This window comes from Lates calcarifer, linkage group LG13, assembly GCF_001640805.2.
Source record: "Lates calcarifer isolate ASB-BC8 linkage group LG13, TLL_Latcal_v3, whole genome shotgun sequence".
In the NCBI taxonomy this organism is placed as follows: Eukaryota; Metazoa; Chordata; class Actinopteri; family Centropomidae; genus Lates; species Lates calcarifer.
This window is the reverse complement of record NC_066845.1, coordinates 13657754-13677228: the sequence shown is the minus strand read 5'-3', so window position 1 is coordinate 13677228 and position 19475 is coordinate 13657754. Positions and strand designations below refer to the sequence as shown.

The 19475-nt window shown below is 42.4% G+C and overlaps 5 protein-coding genes across 11 annotated transcripts in view; 3 read left to right on the top strand and 2 right to left on the bottom strand.

Moving 5' to 3' along the window:
- rtkna (rhotekin a) overlaps nt 1-2654 on the top strand; it is a 55836-nt gene extending 53182 nt beyond the window's left edge. For 4 of the 5 annotated variants that reach the window (XM_018668800.2, XM_051075359.1, XM_018668801.2 and 1 more), the window contains 2 exons: nt 79-788; nt 893-2654. In XM_018668800.2, the coding sequence (XP_018524316.1) occupies nt 79-788; nt 893-904 (722 nt within the window). In that variant the 3' untranslated portion in view covers nt 905-2654. Of the gene's footprint in view, nt 1-78; nt 789-892 lie in introns of those variants that run through there. The other variant, XM_018668806.2, reaches the window with a different exon arrangement.
- A 407-nt stretch (nt 2655-3061) lies between these two features.
- Nucleotides 3062-5935, bottom strand: mblac2 (metallo-beta-lactamase domain containing 2). The gene is made up of 3 exons (XM_018668809.2): nt 5341-5935; nt 3949-4163; nt 3062-3812 (listed from the first exon to the last, which is right to left on the bottom strand). The coding sequence occupies exons 1-3, from the start codon at nt 5780-5782 to the stop codon at nt 3639-3641; spliced, it is 831 nt and encodes a 276-aa protein (XP_018524325.1). The 5' UTR covers nt 5783-5935; the 3' UTR covers nt 3062-3638.
- Nucleotides 5936-6023: 88 nt separating this feature from the next.
- On the top strand, nt 6024-9328 carry polr3g (polymerase (RNA) III (DNA directed) polypeptide G). Of its 2 annotated transcripts, none has more exons than XM_018668811.2 (8): nt 6024-6200; nt 6517-6648; nt 7651-7780; nt 8371-8436; nt 8524-8583; nt 8664-8728; nt 8935-9057; nt 9183-9328. In XM_018668811.2, the coding sequence occupies exons 2-8, from the start codon at nt 6538-6540 to the stop codon at nt 9270-9272; spliced, it is 645 nt and encodes a 214-aa protein (XP_018524327.1). In that variant the 5' UTR covers nt 6024-6200; nt 6517-6537; the 3' UTR covers nt 9273-9328. The 2 variants fall into 2 exon arrangements, with proteins under 2 accessions (XP_018524327.1, XP_018524326.1); XM_018668810.2 differs by having other exon boundaries at nt 6032-6325.
- Nucleotides 9329-9466: 138 nt separating this feature from the next.
- Nucleotides 9467-13885, bottom strand: lysmd3 (LysM, putative peptidoglycan-binding, domain containing 3). 2 transcript variants are annotated; one of them, XM_018668807.2, is made up of 3 exons: nt 13728-13885; nt 12036-12312; nt 9467-11169 (listed from the first exon to the last, which is right to left on the bottom strand). In XM_018668807.2, exons 2-3 carry the CDS (start codon nt 12300-12302, stop codon nt 10459-10461), a joined length of 978 nt encoding a protein of 325 aa, XP_018524323.1. In that variant the 5' UTR covers nt 12303-12312; nt 13728-13885; the 3' UTR covers nt 9467-10458. The 2 variants fall into 2 exon arrangements, with proteins under 2 accessions (XP_018524323.1, XP_018524324.1); XM_018668808.2 differs by having other exon boundaries at nt 13833-13867.
- A 49-nt stretch (nt 13886-13934) lies between these two features.
- The window catches only part of adgrv1 (adhesion G protein-coupled receptor V1), a 114533-nt gene continuing 108992 nt past the window's right edge, over nt 13935-19475 (top strand). Inside the window, exon 1 of the mRNA XM_018668798.2 lies at nt 13935-15034. The gene's annotated coding sequence lies outside the window, so the exon portion shown is untranslated. The remainder of the gene's footprint in view (nt 15035-19475) is intronic.

Below are 19475 nucleotides of genomic sequence, written 5' to 3'. Positions count from 1 at the left end.
AATCTGTCTCTAAAACCAGTCTCGAGCCTCCTGCTCAACAGCTGTATAATGATGGGTTTTGCTGCATTTCTCCTGCAGTTATTGAGTCATCTGATGACCTCAGCAGCACTGTGTCAGACATCCTGGCTCGGAGGTTGCAGGAGTTGGAGCTGCGCAGCCAGCTGGGCACCTCTCCCACCTGGATGTCTGTGTTTGACGAGAACAACCCTAAAAGCGCTGGCCGCCCTCGTCCCTGTACTTCTCGCCTGTCTGGCCACAGCCCCTGCACCCCTCACCGACTGCCCCGGAGCCCTGTGAGCCCTCACCGCTGCCCACAGACGGGTCTGCTGTCCTCAGATGCAAGTCTGACCTCAGACAGCGACAGCCACTGCAGCACCAGTCCCTGCTCTCATCACCATGGCTGGCCCGAGCCCCCCTCAAACTTCTCTCTCTTGTCCTCCTCCCCCTCCCGCCTGAGGCCGCGCACTCTTTCGCTGGATGCTAAACTCAGCACCCTTCGTGGAAGGGGATACGGAGGAGGGGGGACCTTCCAGTGCCCCTGCCAGCCTCCTCCCTCCTCGCTGCTCGCCCCGATCCCCATCTCCTCTCGTTCACCTCGATCACAGCGCAGCACACAGACCACGCTCTCCTGCTCCAGCTCCACCTCCAGCAACAGCTCCAGCAACAGTGAGGGCAGCCACAGCCCTGAGTCATCTGAGGGAGCCCCCTTCTCAAGGCCCTCCCCGGCTCGACGCAGCCTCAGGAACCTCAGGGCCAGACTTGATCCTCGCAACTGGCTCCAAAGTCAGGTGTGAACTTATTGTTTCCTGGCAGACATTTTATGCTGACTCTAAGGTAATAGTGCTCATTAAACCGTGGTTTAACTGGCTTAACACATGTGAACCAACCTCAGGCTACCTGCTAGGCCCTGAGAAAGATAAGCTGCCTCTAGCCTGGTGGAGGATGGATCATGGAAGACCCTCCTGGGGCAAACTGGAATGTCTTCTAACACAAAAGACAGGTGACAATCACTGCAGGCGACTCTACACTTTGTGAGTTGCCACAATTTTGAAGACAGTCCAAAACTAAATGGGAGGTACTCTTGCTTGCTTTGAGAAATTATTGTCATGTTAAGTGATGCTAAGAGCTAGGGACTTGCTCTGATAAACACGCCACACTAGGCCTACTGTCTGTCTTTGGAATCTAACTCTGAAACTGGAAAAGGTTTTGTTCTGTCCTCTGCATCAGTCATCCTGGCCACTCTGACATTGGTTTCAAGGTCATCTCTTTTAATGCACTAGCAGTGTTTTGACTGGATGATTTGTATCTGTATTATATGAACAAAGATTTGCAGTGTTTATGCTATGAAAGCCAGTAAGCATGTGGCAAGATGAACATGCAAGATGAACATAAGGTATAATCAGTCGAGAGTTTTCACATGCAAACTGTTAAATGTGGAGGGAAGGGTTGGTGTTTGTTGCCTGTACTGTGATATCTACTTCAGTGTACTTTTCTAATTATTCACATCAACAGATGATCTTTGTGGTTCTCCTAAAATTACTATGCACCATTTTTGTTTTTATTTTGTCGTTTTTGCATGATTACACTTACAGTTAAAATGTTGAACTACTTGAGATCATTTCAACAATGAATCTGGTGAAAGCTTAACTTAATGCAAGTGCTCATACTTACTGTACTGGTTATTACTGTGATCTCTTCAGGGTAAACATCTGTGCTCTGGTCTTTACTTTTACACACTTATCTGCACACTATTGACAGACTGTAGTCAGAACTGAGTAAAAGACCCTTTTCATACATAGAACAACCCCTAGAATAAACTGAAATTAACCAAAGCTTAAGTATTATTGAAAACCCAAGCCATACCTATAATTCTGCTACGCTGCCTCACTGCAGTATTGTAGGATTTTATTGAATAGTGATTTCTGCTCATGAAAAATCCAATACAATGTGAAACATCTATTGATCTATTATTATGCAACATAGAGATAAATCTTAGAAATAATTTTATTGTGGCTGTATTGTAGAAAACTTGAATACTTACATAAAACAAAGTCAACTATTCAGTCATGATAGTAAAAGCAAAATGTAAATGGTTGGTTTAAACTGCCAACTGTTTTTTTATGTAAGTTGTTGCCATTTAGACAACTCACAGCAGTTACTTCTTATCACAAAACAGAATCAAATCTTGTAGGAGAGTCGGTGTCTCTGTCAGTGCAGTAAAGCCTCTTCTTCTTTGTCTCTGTTGTTTACTGTGGACTTACAGTTTCCCTCTCGGGGCTCAGAACTCGGGCAACCATTTTTACTAAGATTTAAAACTGTCAAATGCTTGAAAAACAGCATTTGTTACTGTAAATTAATTTTTATAAGTTAACAAATAAACCTCCTCTCTCTGTCTTTTGTTACATTATTGATTTTGTTATAAATGCAGCTATATTGATACCTGATGATCATAATGTTAATAGATGATGTGCAGATCTTTAACTGTTACAAATAGATAACATTGAATGTTATAACCTTGCAAGAGTTTCCCTTGTTAGCAGGCTTTGTGTTCTGCATGTACGCCGTCCTAGAAGGCGAACATAAAACAAAAAATGTGGAAATCTCATGATTAAATAATATAACATTAATTATAATAAATGTTTTATCAACTCACAGCTGCCTTGTTCCTATCATATCTGCTTTGGTCTTGTCCACATGAAATATGATGACGGTTTTGTTATATGTAAATTTGTCAGTTAAGTTGAAGTCAATTAATCTCTTCCAAAATCATAATTCTTTACCATCAGTCTTGCACTTTCAAGGAGGAAATCTTCTCTTTGCTCTGTCACCACGAACACCTTCCCCTCCAGTGGGAGAGCTTTCCATCAGATCAGAAAGGTACTTAAAGTACTCTGCACTCTGAACACATGATGGATCATATTTTATCCATTTCTGTTCTGATTTTCTTTCTCCCTCCAGCAACAAATCCCATAGGAGATCCCTTCTTATGTGAACAACCGAAGATAAAATTCCACATAGAAGATGCAGCTGTCTGTGCTGTAGAAGCATCAAGAGAGGCAGGTAGAACCGAGGTTTTATTGTCAATGTTTCAATAGCAAAGCCGTAAGATTAGTCAATAGTACAAAGCACTCTTACAAACATAGGAGGTAGTCGACACTGAGTCTTCACTGAGCATTGTAATATGCATAGAGGAATACTATAGCCATATTGACTCTGTTTAAAATGTCTCAGAAGAAAACCCAAAGCTCCTTGCTTTCTGTTTGTAGTGCAAAGTTGTACCATTGTTGTGCTACTGTAACTTCACATCCGCTTAAAGTATAAAAACCATACATCTAATCATATTCAGACCAACATATATATATATATATAATCAGTATATAACAGAATCACACTAATAAGTACTTTATATTATATGCTTCATACAATGCTGATTATTGACTTATGTAACCCAATAAGGTGTATTTTACACAAAGTTTGGCAATTATATGAATTCTGTTGGATTACACAAGTAAATGAACAATGTTACGGTTACAGATAAATGAGGGGTGTCTCCCCTCCTCACCTTCTTTCATGTCCTTTGTATTTAAACATGTTTCTTTGTGCACTTATGCTTCCTCCAGCTCCATGATCCTCTCTCATTAACAGGCACTCCGTGGGTTGGATGCCCGCAGCGCCACCCCAGCCAGAGTACTCCAGGCAAATGTGGAGAACTTTGCAGGGCATGTTCCGGCTCTGCTGATGTATGTGGACGCGATCCGATGGAGCCGCTTCGCACCAAAGGTGTTGTAGTGTCCCGGCAAGACTTGGTCAACCTGTTTAATGACATTTGCCAGTTGTTGAAAAAAATGATGCTACATGAACTCCTAAATCATCAGTTGTGACACACTCAAGCGTCACCTCTCTGGGTAAGCACCAATCTGTGTGACCTCGAGTGTGTTTCAGTGTTACCTGTTCGCTGTCCACCAGCCCCACCAGACGCTCGCAGCTACTGATGTAGTCACTGACGCGGCTGTAGGGCAGCCAGTCAATCATGGCGCCATCATACACTACGTCTCCACTGAAGAGCAGCTTATTCTCACGGTCGTGGAGACAGATGCTGCCCCGAGAATGACCGGGCATGTGGAGCACCGTCAGCTGTCTGTCGCCCAGATTGATGACATCACCTAGACAGGAGAGAGGGAGAGATGGTATCATACTTTCACAACTATTCACACATACAAACACCTTGGGGCCATATGCATCCCATTCCAACATTTACATCCAGACTAAATCCTCATTCTACTCATAATATGGTAGCTGGATTCAAGCCAGGGTTATATTTATGTTTCCCATGCATCACCTCATATCACCATAATGTGCAGAGTCTTGGACATTCAGTACATCATTGATTTGGTCCAGACTGGGTATGAGTCAAAAGGGTGAAACTTGACAAACCAGACAATGAGATATTTTAACTGCACTGCAGCAGTGGCTCTGACACAGCAGAACAAGTCAGTGTATTGACTGATGGTGCATAAATTACATTCTGTGAGAATACCAAAGAGGCTAACAAGTTTTGATCCAAACTCCCAACATAAGCAGAGCTGCTCATCCTGAATGCAGCATCCTTTCTGGTATTAGCTTCATGCAACAACTACCCCAAAATTAATGAAAAATCTAAAGCTACAGAATATGAATTCAATCTATTAGTGCTTGATTTGGTGTGTATCTGCTAATAACATGGTGGATGATGGCTAAATTGATCCATAAGTATGTGGCTAGTATCTGCACTCTCTTCTTCTTTCTTTGTTGGATGTAACAGAATCCATCAGTCATTAGCACGGTGGCTTAAAATAGAAATGCTCTGCAAGTACAGATGAAGAAGGAGCAAATAGCTGCCAAAAAACAACAAAACAGATTTCTTCTTGTCACACATTGTCCTACAGTTTGCTTAGGGTGGTCACCCCTTGACAAATAACTTGTTTCTACATTCTTTACATAACCTACCCCATACTGCAATAAGACTTCTACACCTGCATAAGCACTTCACCCCCCCCCCTCCACTCTCTCTCTCTCTCTGTGTGTGTGTGTGTGTGTGTGTGTGTGTGCATTCATTTATTAAGTCATTTTTGGTCTTCCGCCAAATTCATTGTACGGTGAAATCCTCCTGTGGGGATAGAGAGGACTCCATATAGAGAATAATGTGCAGCTATAGCTAGAGTCCAGGCGCAGCCATTAAATTGTCTAATGGCCTAATCGACCGTGAAGCTTACCCACAGACGTTATGACCTGGCCTTTTTTGATCACAGACCCACTCCCCTACCATAAATCATATCTGCGAAAGCGGCCTCTCCTACCTACCCTCCTGCAGTATGTGTGTGGGCTGCACAGCCTTGACTTTGTAGTGCCTTGCCCTCCATCCTGGACTGGGAGCCTCGGCTATCTCCCTGTCGCTGAGCCAGGTGACCGTCTCGAAGTTGTCTCCGTTGGCCAGGGCATCGACCTCGGCGCTATGGACGCCCACCTGTTGGAACTGATGCAGACCGCCCGAGTGGTCGAAGTGGGCGTGGGTGGCGATGGCCAGCAACGGGTTCTTCCTCTGCGGATCTTTGCCGAGCAGCCCCTTGGCGTCGATGTATTCAGGTAAGCTCCTCAAGCCCAGACCAGTGTCTATAACCACGTCCTGGTGCGTGCCGCGGAGCAGCCAGATATTGGCCCGGTTCTCCGACTGGTAGAATCGCTCCTGTATCCAGAAGAGACCGTCTCCAAGCGATTTGTGAGCGTACCAGTCGGCTGCAGACATCACAATTCATGCACTTATCGAAGTGAGGTGGTGCGGGTATTGTGCTGTGAAAATTTTGCAGCGGAGAGGTGTGACTAGCTTCCTAGCTAGAGAGGGTTGTTTTCATTGAGGTTAAAGTGATGGTGGCTGCTGACACACCCTTGTAGGACAAGAGCGTGTTCATTGGGCGCACAGGCCAGTGACGACAGGCCAAAGGACGCTACTATTGGCTGCAAAATAAGTGACGCATCCCTAAACGTCACGCGGGGGCGGTGCTAGTTGAAGCCACATTTCCACATGCTGAGTGTAGTGAGAGCATAGGTTTCCACACCGGTGTTAGCAAAGTAATACAAACCCTTATTAGATTTAGCTGTAGATTTAGTGGTTAGCGTACGTGCTGAACAGCAGATAAAGCTGAGTAGCTGAATGTTAAAGACAAGTAAACTCGAAAAGTGAAAACATGGAGACTCAGTAAAGGCTAAATGCCGCTGAATAGCCCTGAAGTACACAGACTTTTAGGATTGTACGGCTCCACATTAGGAGCAATTTACTAACAGCCCCGTAGTGAGTATCACAACTTACTGTATATGTGAATGCGTCTCCGAGATAATATGTCAGTGATGATCAACGCTAGTGTTGACCAGCATAGTATTAGTAGTAGTGTGAGAGAAAAGGCGACGCTGTGTCATTAAGTTGTGTGTTTGCACGTGTGTTATCGTGAAGTTGGGTGAAGACATGTGGACTCTGTGCTGCAGGTGCAGAGGACGCTTAGGGCCATGGCAGGCAAAGGTCGTGGAGTAGCCGCTTTTACCTTCAACATTGAGGCTCTGGGCATCGGCAGGGGTAGCATGCCAGAAGCCAGGGTGGGGCCCAGTCCGCTGTTTCCAGTAAGTACCGACCACACACACACACACACACACACACTCTCTCTCTCTCTCTCTCTCTCGCTCTCTCTGTCTCAACACACAAACAAATGCAGAGATTCCACGATGTGGCACATCACATTGCAGCATATTAAATTCACCCAAGAAAGAGGAATTCAGAGCTTTAACTGCACCAGTGTTTGTAGACAGACCAGTGTCAGATGAAATATACATACACCATAAAATGTGATGTTACTTGTATTTGCATAAATAAAGTTGGGTAAAAGAATATTTGTCATGCTCATGTCAGGAGCCTGCACCTGTTTAAAACTGGTGTTCCTGTAAGAGCCCCTCCCTAAAGCGTCCTCTGCTAGAACAGCAAAACTATCCATTGCTCTGGGATGCTTCTGTTATTTTCTGCATGATGCAGCAAACAGGGGCCCAAAGGATTAAAATGACCTTTGGGCCCTTATTGACTCTTCTTACTCACATTCTGTGTTAGTATCCTCTTGCATCACAGTGCTCTTCAAGGACACTATACATAACAGTTTGATTACACTGTATTATGTACACAGGCCCAGAGACCAACCATGACATTGTGATTTGGTGGTATGTATTCTTAAACAACTCTGCATTTGATTAGATGACCACATACAATTTGACATACCCAGGGGCTTTTGAGGCCCCTGAGAGTCAATTTAGTCCCACTGAATATTAAGCCTTTTTTTGTGTGAGACACCTCTGTCCACTTGCTTAGGTTGAACAATATATTTATTTTTCAAGTTATGCAATTCAGTATCTGTGTTTTGTGCTTGGCATGACTGAGAGTTTGTACATTTGCAAGTCCCTCTGACAACTGGTACACCAATTTAAATTTTTGTATTAAATTAATTGCCCGATATGAGGTAGATCTTTCTTATTTATACAGAAAAGGCTTTGCACCATTATTTGTCTGACTGGGATCCAGCTTAGTCTAATTCAGAATTAATTGCTGGTATCTCCCCTCCACTCTCTCTCCTCCCCCAGAGCACAGACTTTAAACCAGTTCCGCTGAAAGTTGGCGAGGATGAGGACTACATGCTGGCCCTGAAACAGGAGATGAGGGGAACGATGCAACGGCTGCCACACAACATCAAGCCTCAGTCCAACAGAGCAGGTGAGGAGGAGAGTAGTGCATTCGAAACCTGACATCTGATAGAAATGCTTGGGCAAGACAATCGGCTGCTGTGAGAAAAGATAATGTAGCACTTAGGAACTGAGACATTTAATAAGGGTCATATCTGGGAAAAGGAGAGAGAGAGAGGCTGATTTATGGCAGAAATATTGAGTTACAGCTGCTGTCTCATCTGGCGGTTATATATGATTTCTATGGTTAGGCCTTACAGAGTTCCCTTGGTAAACAGTGAACTAAATATATCCATGACAGGTAGTAGATTTAGTTTATTAGACTGTATTGTTGTAAATGTTTTCAGATGCATCATTTTGGTGTTTCGTGTTCACAGAACAATGTGCTAGCTATAATTGCAATGGCTGGGAACTTGATAGATTATATCTTGTTTGTTCTATAGTGGAAACATATAAAACCTGACTTATAGCTGTGGCTAAGAATTAGGAGTAGCACGAGTAGCACTCAGTGGGTGGTGTTTACACAATGTGGCTCTGCTAGACTGCTGGATGTGATATGATAGTGAATTAGGACTTGTGAAGTGTACTGAAGCAGAACTTGCTCTTGTTTACATGAAACAGAAGTGGAGAGATACACGGAGAGATACCTAAAGCAAAGCCAGATGGATGATGGGGAATGGACTCCAGGTACTTGCATAACACTCTGTAATGGGATCAGAGCAAACTGAGAAAAAGAAAAGCAAAATGAAGTAAATGTTGTTCTTGATGTTTTAGATTGGAAACTTTTCCCAAAAGAACTGATGCCCCAAAAGAAAAAACCTCGTGCTAAAGCAGGTATATTAAAGCAGTTATGTATGTAATGAGATTTCAGTCTGTAACTACAAGGATAAAGACAACATGCTTAAATCCTACAGGCACAAAGAAGAAAACAGTGAAGCTGTCACGCAAAGACACAGACGATATGCTGAGTAAATTAGATGTAAGCTTCTCTTTACTCGTTTGTTCTGTGTTCAGTTACTGAGCATTATGTATTGTTAATTTTTCCTTGATGTGATTTATTAGGCACCCATTTATGAAAGTGTCAAGTTAGTGCACTACATACAGTACATGTACTTAACAGGAACAATCTATGTCCTTCAGAGCAAGCAGATGTTTTACAGAAATGATTTAATCTTAATATTTCAGGCACTGGCAAAGAAAGGTGATGGTAATCCTGAAAAATCTGATGATGAGACTGAAAAGAAACCAGGGGATGAGGATGAAGAAGAAATTGAAGGGGAAGAATATGATGAAGAGGATATTGAAGAGGTTAGATTAAAATTATGACCTGAAATCTTTGTGAGATTTGTTATACGCAATTTGTGTACGCAATGTGGTCAATATGTAAGAATCTGAGTATTTTATCTGTTTCCTTTTTTTTTTTTCCTCTGTAGGAGAATGACTACATAGAGAGCTATTTTGACAATGGCGAAGATTTTGCTGCAGACAGTGATGACAATATGGATGGAGAAGCAACATACTGAGACAGGATGACTAAGCTATGCAGACTCAAGCAAGCGTTACTGCTGAAGTGAACACTTATTATGTGATTGTTTCTATTGGTTAAATATTGTAGATAAGTTGGAAATACTGGTAAGCAGAGTGATAGTTTTGGTTGTGATCTTGAGAGGCAAGCTCTCCTTTTTGACTTAATGTAAATAAGAAATGCCAAACTATGTGCACACTGGCAATAATTTATTCAAAATAGATGTATTTATTCTCCAGCCTGTAGCACATTTCCACAGGTTGAAAGGCACGTACTGTCAACAACAACACAAAATGCTTTGTCGTAAAATATCAACTGAACACAGTGATAAAATAAAAGGGCTATATAACAAAGTCTAAAATTTCACATAATTACAAGTATGAGTCATTGTGGGAATAATGTGCTTTTCCCATTTTCCTCACCATGCTCTTCGAGGTTTTTTTGAAATGGAAAAAAAGCAGTTCTCTTCAGGCAAACTCAAAGAAAATTCAAGCAACTTTCATGAAATCTCAGAAACATAATTTAACTGGCAACTCCCAATACTGATAGTGTAAGTAAAAATAATGTTTAATAGTCATGAAATAAATTAATTCTGTATTAAACATAATGGCAGCAATCATACTTTTCCAACAAGTATCATTGAAAAATTACTCACATGGCAAAAAAGTACAATTTGACCAAACTGAGTAAGTTTGAGAGTCTTATGGTGTGGCCACTGATCCATCACTGAAGAAACCGGTTAGAGTTCTGCTTGAGGCTTAAAATGCAGCAGCCCCAACAATAACAAAAACATCACCTCAGTGCTCCTGGCTTTCCTGATGTTGAGAGCTCTGAAACCTTTCCATCAGTCCCAAAAAGTTCAGCCATACTATAAAATTTGTCTGTCAAAAGTGACACACATCTGGCAGAAATAGATGGACCCATTTTCAGCCTATGGTCACTCCTTGTTGAAAAGCATATCAATGTAAATGGACAGACAAAAGGAATGATTGTGGCCACACTTTTATTTCTAGTCTCTCCACCCTATAAAAGTTACTGTTGCCACTATAAAGTGACTATCCCATTCAGACAGATTGCATTGATGTATTAAGTCAATAGAAACTACTTAAAAGTGGGAACATCCACCCAGTTTTATTAGGTCTCTGAGTTAGCAACAAACTTGTGTGTAAAGTTATAATCCCTTGCTATGTTTTCTCTTGGCCACCATGTTCATCATTCTCTGCTTTGTTCACGCCGGGTCCCTGGGGAATTTCTTTAACCACATTTCCGGAATTATGTCCAGCTCCAGCCCCTTCATGGCTGTCTTTGCCAACAGGATTCAAGTTACTATCATGTCCAGGAAGTATGTTGCCATGAGAATCTGTAGGAATACCATGGTGGCTGACGTCAGCTTTCATGAGAACCTCATAGTACAGCAGATAAAACACAGGCGTGACAATACCAACAACCAGCATGATGGCCACTGCTGTCCACCATCTCATGCCCCAGTCTGCCCCATAATAAGGGTCCTTTCTCTGTGCTGGTTTATAGTCTACTTCTGCTAGCAGTGGCTGCTGCTGCTGCAGCGTTAAGGAGGAAACAACCTCATTCAGACTGCTCCGAGATGGGCCTGTGGATTTCACCAGCCGCTCAATGTCCTTGTCTTTCTCCAGGAGGAATCCCTCCACACTGTCAGTTGAAGAAGAAGAGGAGTCTGTGGAAGACTCAGAAGGGAGGGAGGTAACAGGTGAGGTCTGAGGCAGGTGCCTGGCACCTGAGGGGGAGGCAGATTTTAGAGGTCCGGTGCTGTGAGTCTCGGTGAGGACACTGAAGCGCCTCACAGGAATCTTAACTGAACGTAGGGCAAAGAAGTCCTGCTCTGTCAAGAGGTTGTTGGCACGCTTAATGTCAGCCACCTGGGCAACACAAAGAAGAAAAATGAATTTAGTAAAATCCTTACAGACAGAAAGTGCAGTTAAATTTACTGCCCTACAAATATTGCCACTTCACCACTTCATTAGAATGGTGCTCATTTCACATGGTGCACGAAACAATGCATAAAATAAAATAGCAATTATAATCAACCCTCTACAGACTTTTGGAAATAACCAATGTACTACATCAGAAAAAATCTGGTAAAATAAAACTAAAGCCATCCAAAGTGAAATTTATTAGCAAGATTAACATTGCATATATAATTAAATATGTTAACATTTCTCTGCTATCTACAAATAAAATAAAAAAACAACAGAACATGTTAAGAAGATGTTTCACCTCTCAAACTTGATTAATCTGGATATATGCTACGGATATGTTAAAGCCATTAATTAATTCATCTCAATTTGTTGAGTCATGTAACAGTCAAGAACATTTTAATTATTCTAAAACCACATCCCTATTGAAACTCTGTTTCTCTGATCAGTAGGGAAATTCTCTGTTAAATAACTGCAGGGATTAATTACTTGTGTTTATACTGCATATACTTTTTGCTATATTATCATATGCATACTTTAATAACCAAAAAACACCTCTTCTGAATCCTAGAGTACCCTCTGTTGTAACTGGGGGTAGTCATTCAGTCATTTTGAAGCTGTGGCCTAATTCCCTTTAGCTTATTAATCTATAAATTAACTGATCAGGGTCAAATGTTTGTGAATATGTGTAATGTAGCACATAAAGAGAGAAAAAATGGTCTATTTCATCAGGACAGAGGGTTCTAGTGAATTCTCCTGATAGAGAGGACTGAGCAAAGAAAGACACACAGATCTGAGCACAGACTTACTGAGCAATGGTACTGCAGGGCAATGCTGTTCAGAGTGTCCCCTTCCTGGATATCTCTGGCCAGGTAGATAATATCGTCCATTCTCTCTCTGGAGGTGCTCCTCCGTAGCCTCTCTCTGCCACGAGGCCGCAGCTCATAGCTCTCCCCATCCTCCTCTGACAGGTCATTCTCTGAGCCATTGTTTCCAAACAGATAGGCATGACCGCCATTGGCAGGCTGCACCATGGTGGCTGACTGAAACCCATAGTGCTGGCTTCTACTGGACATTTTTTCTTCACTGTATTGGGAAGAACAGAGACAGGGCTGAGTACCAAATCTTGAACTTGTGCAGCATGTTCTTTAGGGATAGCAGCAGGTTTTATGCTGAAAAAAGTTAACAGAAAAATGTCTAACTTGGTGTGCTGTTTCAGTAAGTCAGAACAAAGGCTCATTTAACAGGGTGTCTAGCTTTAACACGGAAGGGCTATTCTGTGATATATGGTGCATTCACACAAGGCACACAAGCAAACCTGTGCCACTGCAACTTGACAAGTGGGTCATTAATGATTTTGACATACATGCAGGTGACTAAGAACCAATCGTTTCCGCCATTTTTAACAGTGTAGGAAAAGATTACAGTGGACAGCTTAATGAAGAGCTATCACTTGTACCATTACAGCAGTCACTGTCATCCCCAATGTAACCACTGTCTCAGGCAATCACAAATCACACTGTAAAGCTACCCTATGAGATCTTTATCACACCACGCAAAACTTAGCTTGCTTTACTTACTCTGAAACCTATAATTAACAGGTGTATGCAGCAGCGAAGTTCCCATACACTAATTATACGTGTCTGGCAGCTGAAACGAGGATGTTCAGCAAACTTTAAAAAAAAAAAAAAAAAAAAAAACCTGATGTCCATCTCTCTGGCAATCTCGGGCATTCAAGTTATAGTTAAACTAGATAAGATCGCGCCTCTTCTAGTATGATAAGTAAGTTCACAAGCAGTACATTCAATCCCTGAGATGTCAAGGTTCCCTGTTTATGTAACATTTCAGTTTCGTTATCAATCACGCCCACGGGAACATAACCAGCTAATGTAATATCTTTACAGATAACGTTACAAGCTATTCTCCTATCATAGCTATAACTGCTGTGAGAAAGCAACATAGATTTCAGCCTACGTTACGACTTTAAACCAAATGCCATTTTACTAGCCAGGGTAAGGTGACGTTAGCTTAGTTAGCAGCTACCAATCAAGGTATACGCATTAGCACACCAGCAATCTTCCTCTTTATTGGGCACACAGGGAGTGATTCGAATGCGATTACGCTTGCAAAGAGTTAGCGTTACTCTGGTTTAATCGCAGGTTTGCTGTAATTTAACCAGGCAAGCAGCTAATACAATATATTAATGCTACACCCCAGCCACCCCACGACAAGTCCAGTCGATGTCGTCGTCCGCTGAGAATAACAATGAAACTTTAAAGGCAGGTCTCTCTAAGCTACCAAATCAATGTCTTAAATGAAAGGTTGGTCTTGCGTTGACAGGAGTGTAGTGTACAGGGCACATCAACAGTTCGGCAGATAACAGGCTAGGCTAGTGCTAACCAGCGTCCACCTATGTTATGTGTCGTGTACAGTTTCTATCGGTCAGTGGTCATAGTTGATGAATAATATGTTTGAAGGAAGTCGTCAACAACTGCTTTTACCTGAAAAAAATGAACACCGATCAATCAGTTGTACTGAATAATATCCATGGTCGTACTTCCAGAGGATTATCTTCTGTCTCACCTTGCCGTTGGTTTGTTACATACCTGCTAGCCACTGTTGGTGAACTGCTACCGCTCACGCCACGTCAACAGAATACTTACGTAATGACGTTATCACTGACGACTTCAAACCTGCTTCAAACCCCCCACTTTAAATCACAAGATGGCGCTAAATGTCAAGTTAATAGTTTTTAACATCCCTGCATTTAAGGACCAGACAGCACAACTACTAAGATTTTTAAATAGAAGTTAGTGACAGGTTATTTTTACATTCGGACTTCAATATTCAAATCCGTATTAGCTAGTTTTGTATAGATCACCTAAAGTAACTGTTAATAAACATACAAGCTAGCTAGCGTTTATGGAGGCCATGCAGGGGTAGTTAAAACTAAGCTAGCTGAATTCGGTTTTATCCTTATAAATACCCAGTAAATTGTATCAAGTCTACTCCAAATTGCTTGCATATGGGTTACCACTGCCCTTCCGTTAACATTTAGCCGGGGATGTATTTAAAGCTATTTATAAATCAACAGGGAGCTAAGTTTTCGACCACGTGGACAATGATACGAGCGACGTTTATTATGAAGCTGTGTGTGTGTATTTCGGTCAGTTAGAAAAATGTCATACTTCAAGTTACTCAGCCACAAATTTGTTAAGTTTAAGTGGAGTGATAACAGCAGTGTGGAGAGGGACAGCGGCTGCTCGGGGGCTCTATGCCTATTCGGCTCACAGGGTGGAGCTGTCCGCCACCACCACACTGGTGCACCGTCGAGAGACAAATGGGATTAAAACATCTTGTCTCATTAGGCATCGACTGGGAGACGAGCCGGAGTCACTGAGTAGCTGCGAACTAATCTGTTCTTGTGGGTCAGTGAGTCGTGTGTACAGTAGCAGAGGTTCTCACATGGCTGCAGGAGCTCAAAGCTGTGTGTAGAGAGAGGTGAAGGTCCTGAGGAGACCGGGGGAAACACCACTCAGTCTCTTGTTATTCCTCCCCGGCTTCTGCACCGTTAGATGACATACGCGCTTCATCTCATGTTGTTCGCTTGGAGCCCAAAGCTGCCGGAGGAGTAACAGATTTCAGTAGTTTTTGTTTTTAAATCAAGCAACACAAAATGATGCACTGTTTGGCTGCTGTTTGAGAAGAGGAAGAGCTGAAGACCCCGGGAGCGCGTATCGATGTTATCCCCAGCAATAAAGACATTGTAGTAATTTATCTTGGACGGAGAGGCCAAGCAAGGTGTCAGGTAAGTTGGAAAGATTTATTTTATGTCCCTTTTCAACGAGGCTTCTGTTTGTCATAGTGAGTAGACTGACAGTAAGGATGTGTGGCAACCAGTAAAACTTTGCCTGATTAATGTCATAGAAGGACTTGAGGGTGATATCGCTTTGTGACTCATGGTTATACTGTCTCTTAAACAATGCAAACGCCTTAGATTGATTTTTCAGTAAGTGACTCAGTAATGATTGGTGATTCCAGGCGCGTTTGTCAGCGCTAGATTAATAGTGCAGAGAATAAAGGAAACAAATGAGTAGCGATCCTCCTCATCAATTATGCCAGACAGCTCAAGCAGACATATTGTATAACACTATAAGAAAACGATTAAAAGTGGTTGGCCACTGCTAATTTCCTTTTGCGCTGTGCCAAATATCCCCCTCGGAGCAGCTAATAAAATTGAAAAGCCTAAATATTGATTCAGCGCAATCAGTAAATGAATGGCCGGGTAGCCCATTGAGGAGGGAGACAAACGCTTCCATGGTTACATTCAGGATCTCCAGTGTGATTACTGCGCTTTGTGTGGGTTTTCTCTCTCCCACTGAAATAAAACAACAATTCAGGGGGAACTGCCACACATGGTGAGCTGGAGACCCTCTCATAGAGGCTCCGTTGACTAATCTATAGGCTTACTCGGGCCATAAGTAATCTTGGCACACTTTGAGTTACGCACATGTGCTGATACTGTTAAATAAACGAGTGGTGCCTGTAGCCTCATTGTGCTGCCGCCGCCGCCGCTGCTGCTTCTTTGCGTGTTTTACGCAGATGTCCAGGCTTCATAATTCTACACCAGTTGATAGGGTGGGGTTTTCAGTCCTTGAATAACTGAATATGTCCACCTTATCTCTAATTGTTTTGACATGATGTCATCTCGCTGCGTCCCTGGCAAATCTCTTTTGTTGGTTCCTCTGTGGTGCCTCAGCAGAGTTAAATCCTTTTTCTCACTGGGAAGGAAGGGAGGGAGCTGCTTCTGTATCCATTCAGCACTTACACCTGCTCTTCCCCAGCGCCAGCCTTCACTGTTAACTGTTTCTGAAATGAATCTTTGTATAAACGGGTGAAATTGTTCAATCAGTTGAAGAATTACAGCCGTCCCTCTTTGTTTGCAGAGAAGCAGCAAAACTTGCCATGAAACGCTCACAATTTTATTTCCTCAGACCTTCAGTCTCTGTTTTCATCATCACAAACCCACATGTCACGGTCAGTCTGTTTTTGTAGATTTGGATCCTCTAAGATCCTCACTTGCTCAGAGCCCAGGCCCTTTGTTTGTCAGTGTTTATGTCATCGCCTGGCAGGGGTCAGCCCCCAGTCGCCTGTGTGAGGGTCTGAATGTGATTCACTGGGCGGAAACTGTTTTACTGCCTGCCTCTCTCCCCTTCTGTCTCACCCCCCTAATGGCTGCACAGCACAAAAGGGGACAGTGCCATAAACAGAGACCGTTCATTGATGAAAGGTGCTCAAGTGTTGCGTGTTGCAGACAGGATTAGATTGATGTTTGCTGGGGATGAGAGGACTTGCAATCTCCGTGTGTGGGGACAGAGGGAAATAGTAGATGAGGGCGCAGCTCTCCACACACTCCTCCACCCTGCAACAGGCTGTACCTGCCTCGATGCACCGTCGATCACTGTTGGGGACAAGAGATGTAAAGGATGTCTTTGTCTGTAGAATGAAGGACATTTATAAGGTTGAAATGGAACTTTGCATGGCTTGATATTCTGTTTGTGATCTACAGCAGCCTCATATAACTTCTTAGAGATATCTGTGCGAGTTATACTGAAACACAAGTCATTTGGTTGTTGTCTTACATGTGTTTTAGATCTTACCATATCCTTGTTTATGGAGCAGATTTTATTAAAATCTAATTAAACATAAAATATTATAATTGTCTTCCCCTCAGTGAGTGTTCTGCATTTACGTTTTTCATGATGTGGGAAGAGAAAACCAGCAGACCTCCCTTTACTTTACACCTCTTATTAGTTATGGTCTGGTTTTCATTTCCACACCTTGAGAGGATAAAATGTTGCACCTTCTTTCCCTCTCCTCTCTCAAATTACCATTTCCTTCAGAAGTACCATGCAGTAGAGCAATTCATAATCCTTTGGGCCAAGACAGTCCAGATGTATATCCCAAACCTTATGTGCCTCAATATTGGGAGCTGACTGGACTCACTGAAAGCTTATTTGAGTACAAACCCTAGGTGTTAACAACAGATATTTTTTGGAGCAATAGATTGTTTGCCATATATTTGATATGTATTGATATATGAGGCAAGCTGGGACGCAGAACAAAAATGTTTGCACATACACATGTATGAATTTTGACTGAATTTGGACTGTTTTCTATGCTGAGCATGGTAACCAGATTAGATTAATTTTCTGAGATTTTCTGAGAAGAAATCATTCTGAAACCAAGGTTAGTTTGAAGCCATCTCATTCAGTGTTTGGTGTTACTTTAGAGTATTGCTTATCGATTAAGTGATATTTGGCCAGTGTGAGGAAAACAGGCACTGCTGTGGGAACACAGTATAATTAAGGCTCTCATCTCCATGAGGAGACATTGAAGACACCAGGAACATGCTGTAGAATCAAAGAAGAAAATACAAATGCAGAAAAATGACTTAAAAGAGCATGAGATAAAATAAAGTGATCTATACCACTCTCATACAGTTCTGATGTACACAACTAATTTCAAATGAACATTCACTGGTGATAAGTAATACAAGACCTTAATGCACGTGATCATGTTGTTTAACTTGACTGGGATGATCATGACCCTGTCTGCAAACCCTGGTAAGATTCATTTTAGATTTAGTGAATGGACAAATTAAAGTCATAAATAAGTTTCTTGTAATGTTCTCTGGGATTTTAATACTTTGTTTTCCAAAATTATTTGACGGTTCATGCTTACACACAGGAGACAGTATCATGTTTTAGTAGTTGTTGTCCTTGGAGCAGAGGGACAGGAAAGTGGTGGGTCGTCAGCAGTGGCCAACAATCCTGAGGTCTCTTTAGTGGGCCTGACCAACCGCATATTGTTCCCGGTGAGAGGATTCTAGTACGGTCGCTGCAGTGAACCGTCGGCAATGACCTCGCTGTCAACTCTCATAATCGCACACTCATACATACACTCACTCATGTACACTTACACACACACTTATTGTTTTATCTCATGTTCTGTAGAGGCAATGAGGAGCTCTCCTACATCTGCCCAGCATCTCCATTCAAGTATTAAACTTGAACTCTGACCTCGTGTGATGTTAGAAAAGCCAGTGGCCTCACATATACGTCAGCCTTGGAGCTTTTCCTGACAGCTGTACTGTACCAGTTCATCTAAGTCCAACAATAGCAAAGTAGTGTCAGTAAAAACACTCCATCAAATATTTCTACAGCATTCCCACTGTATTCTATGGTAATTGCATTTAAAACCAGTTAAACTAAAGCAGCAGTATTTCTTTTCAATGTGCAAAGTGCATGGAAAATCAGTGCAGGAAGCACACAGAGCTACATCCTTTTCTCAGATATCAAAACAGAGAAAAGTAAAAGAACATTTATGAAGGCTGTTTCCTCTGGTTCACATTAGCTTGGCTAGACTCTGCACAAATTAAATTACGTTTCAAGGACGGTTTAAAGCATGAATTCTCTGTTTTTTTTGATCACTGAACGGCTTATTATCCCCAAGCGATAAACCTGCTCCACAGCCTAATTTGATAAATGAACACACTCCTTGGTTGTTTTTCAATGATCCCATACTTTAAATGCACAGACCCCTATGTGGGGGTCTCTGTCTGGCCATAAATCCTTATGAGTTTTACCCCATGCCTGGATGTTTTTGAGGGAGCCACGTGGAACACCTCCTGTGGTGCCTAATTTAGACAGGTTGAGTGGGTCACGCTGGAAGGACACCATGGCTATCTATCCCTATACCCTTCCTTCTTTGTGACTACTCCCTTTGTGCATGTATGTGTGTGAGAGAGAGAGAGGGAGAATAAGAAAGTGAGTGGGAGAGAAAAAAAAGTGTCAGGCTGCATATTTAAAACACAAACCTGTTGATGTGAACTCTCAGTTGTCTCCATTACCCTCCAGCTTTATTTGTCCGCCATCCCCTAATGTGTGTGTATGACACATCCTCTATTATTTCATCCTCACATACACTCATCTCAGCCCCCCCGCTGCACCCATCTGCCCTGTCCTTTACACCAGCCCCGCTTTCTTTCTTTTCTTGTCTTTCCCTGTTTATCTCTCACTTCCCTCATTGTACTGTAGTTGGTCATGGCAGAGGAATTCTTCGAGTAGATGGGGGTGGGTGATCCGAGCGTGGCTGAGATGTGGCAGGGTGTGTTTATTGTTGTAAAAAGATGTATTCATCCACTTTCTCTCGATGCCTGTCATTATATACTTGAGCTTTGTGAGTAA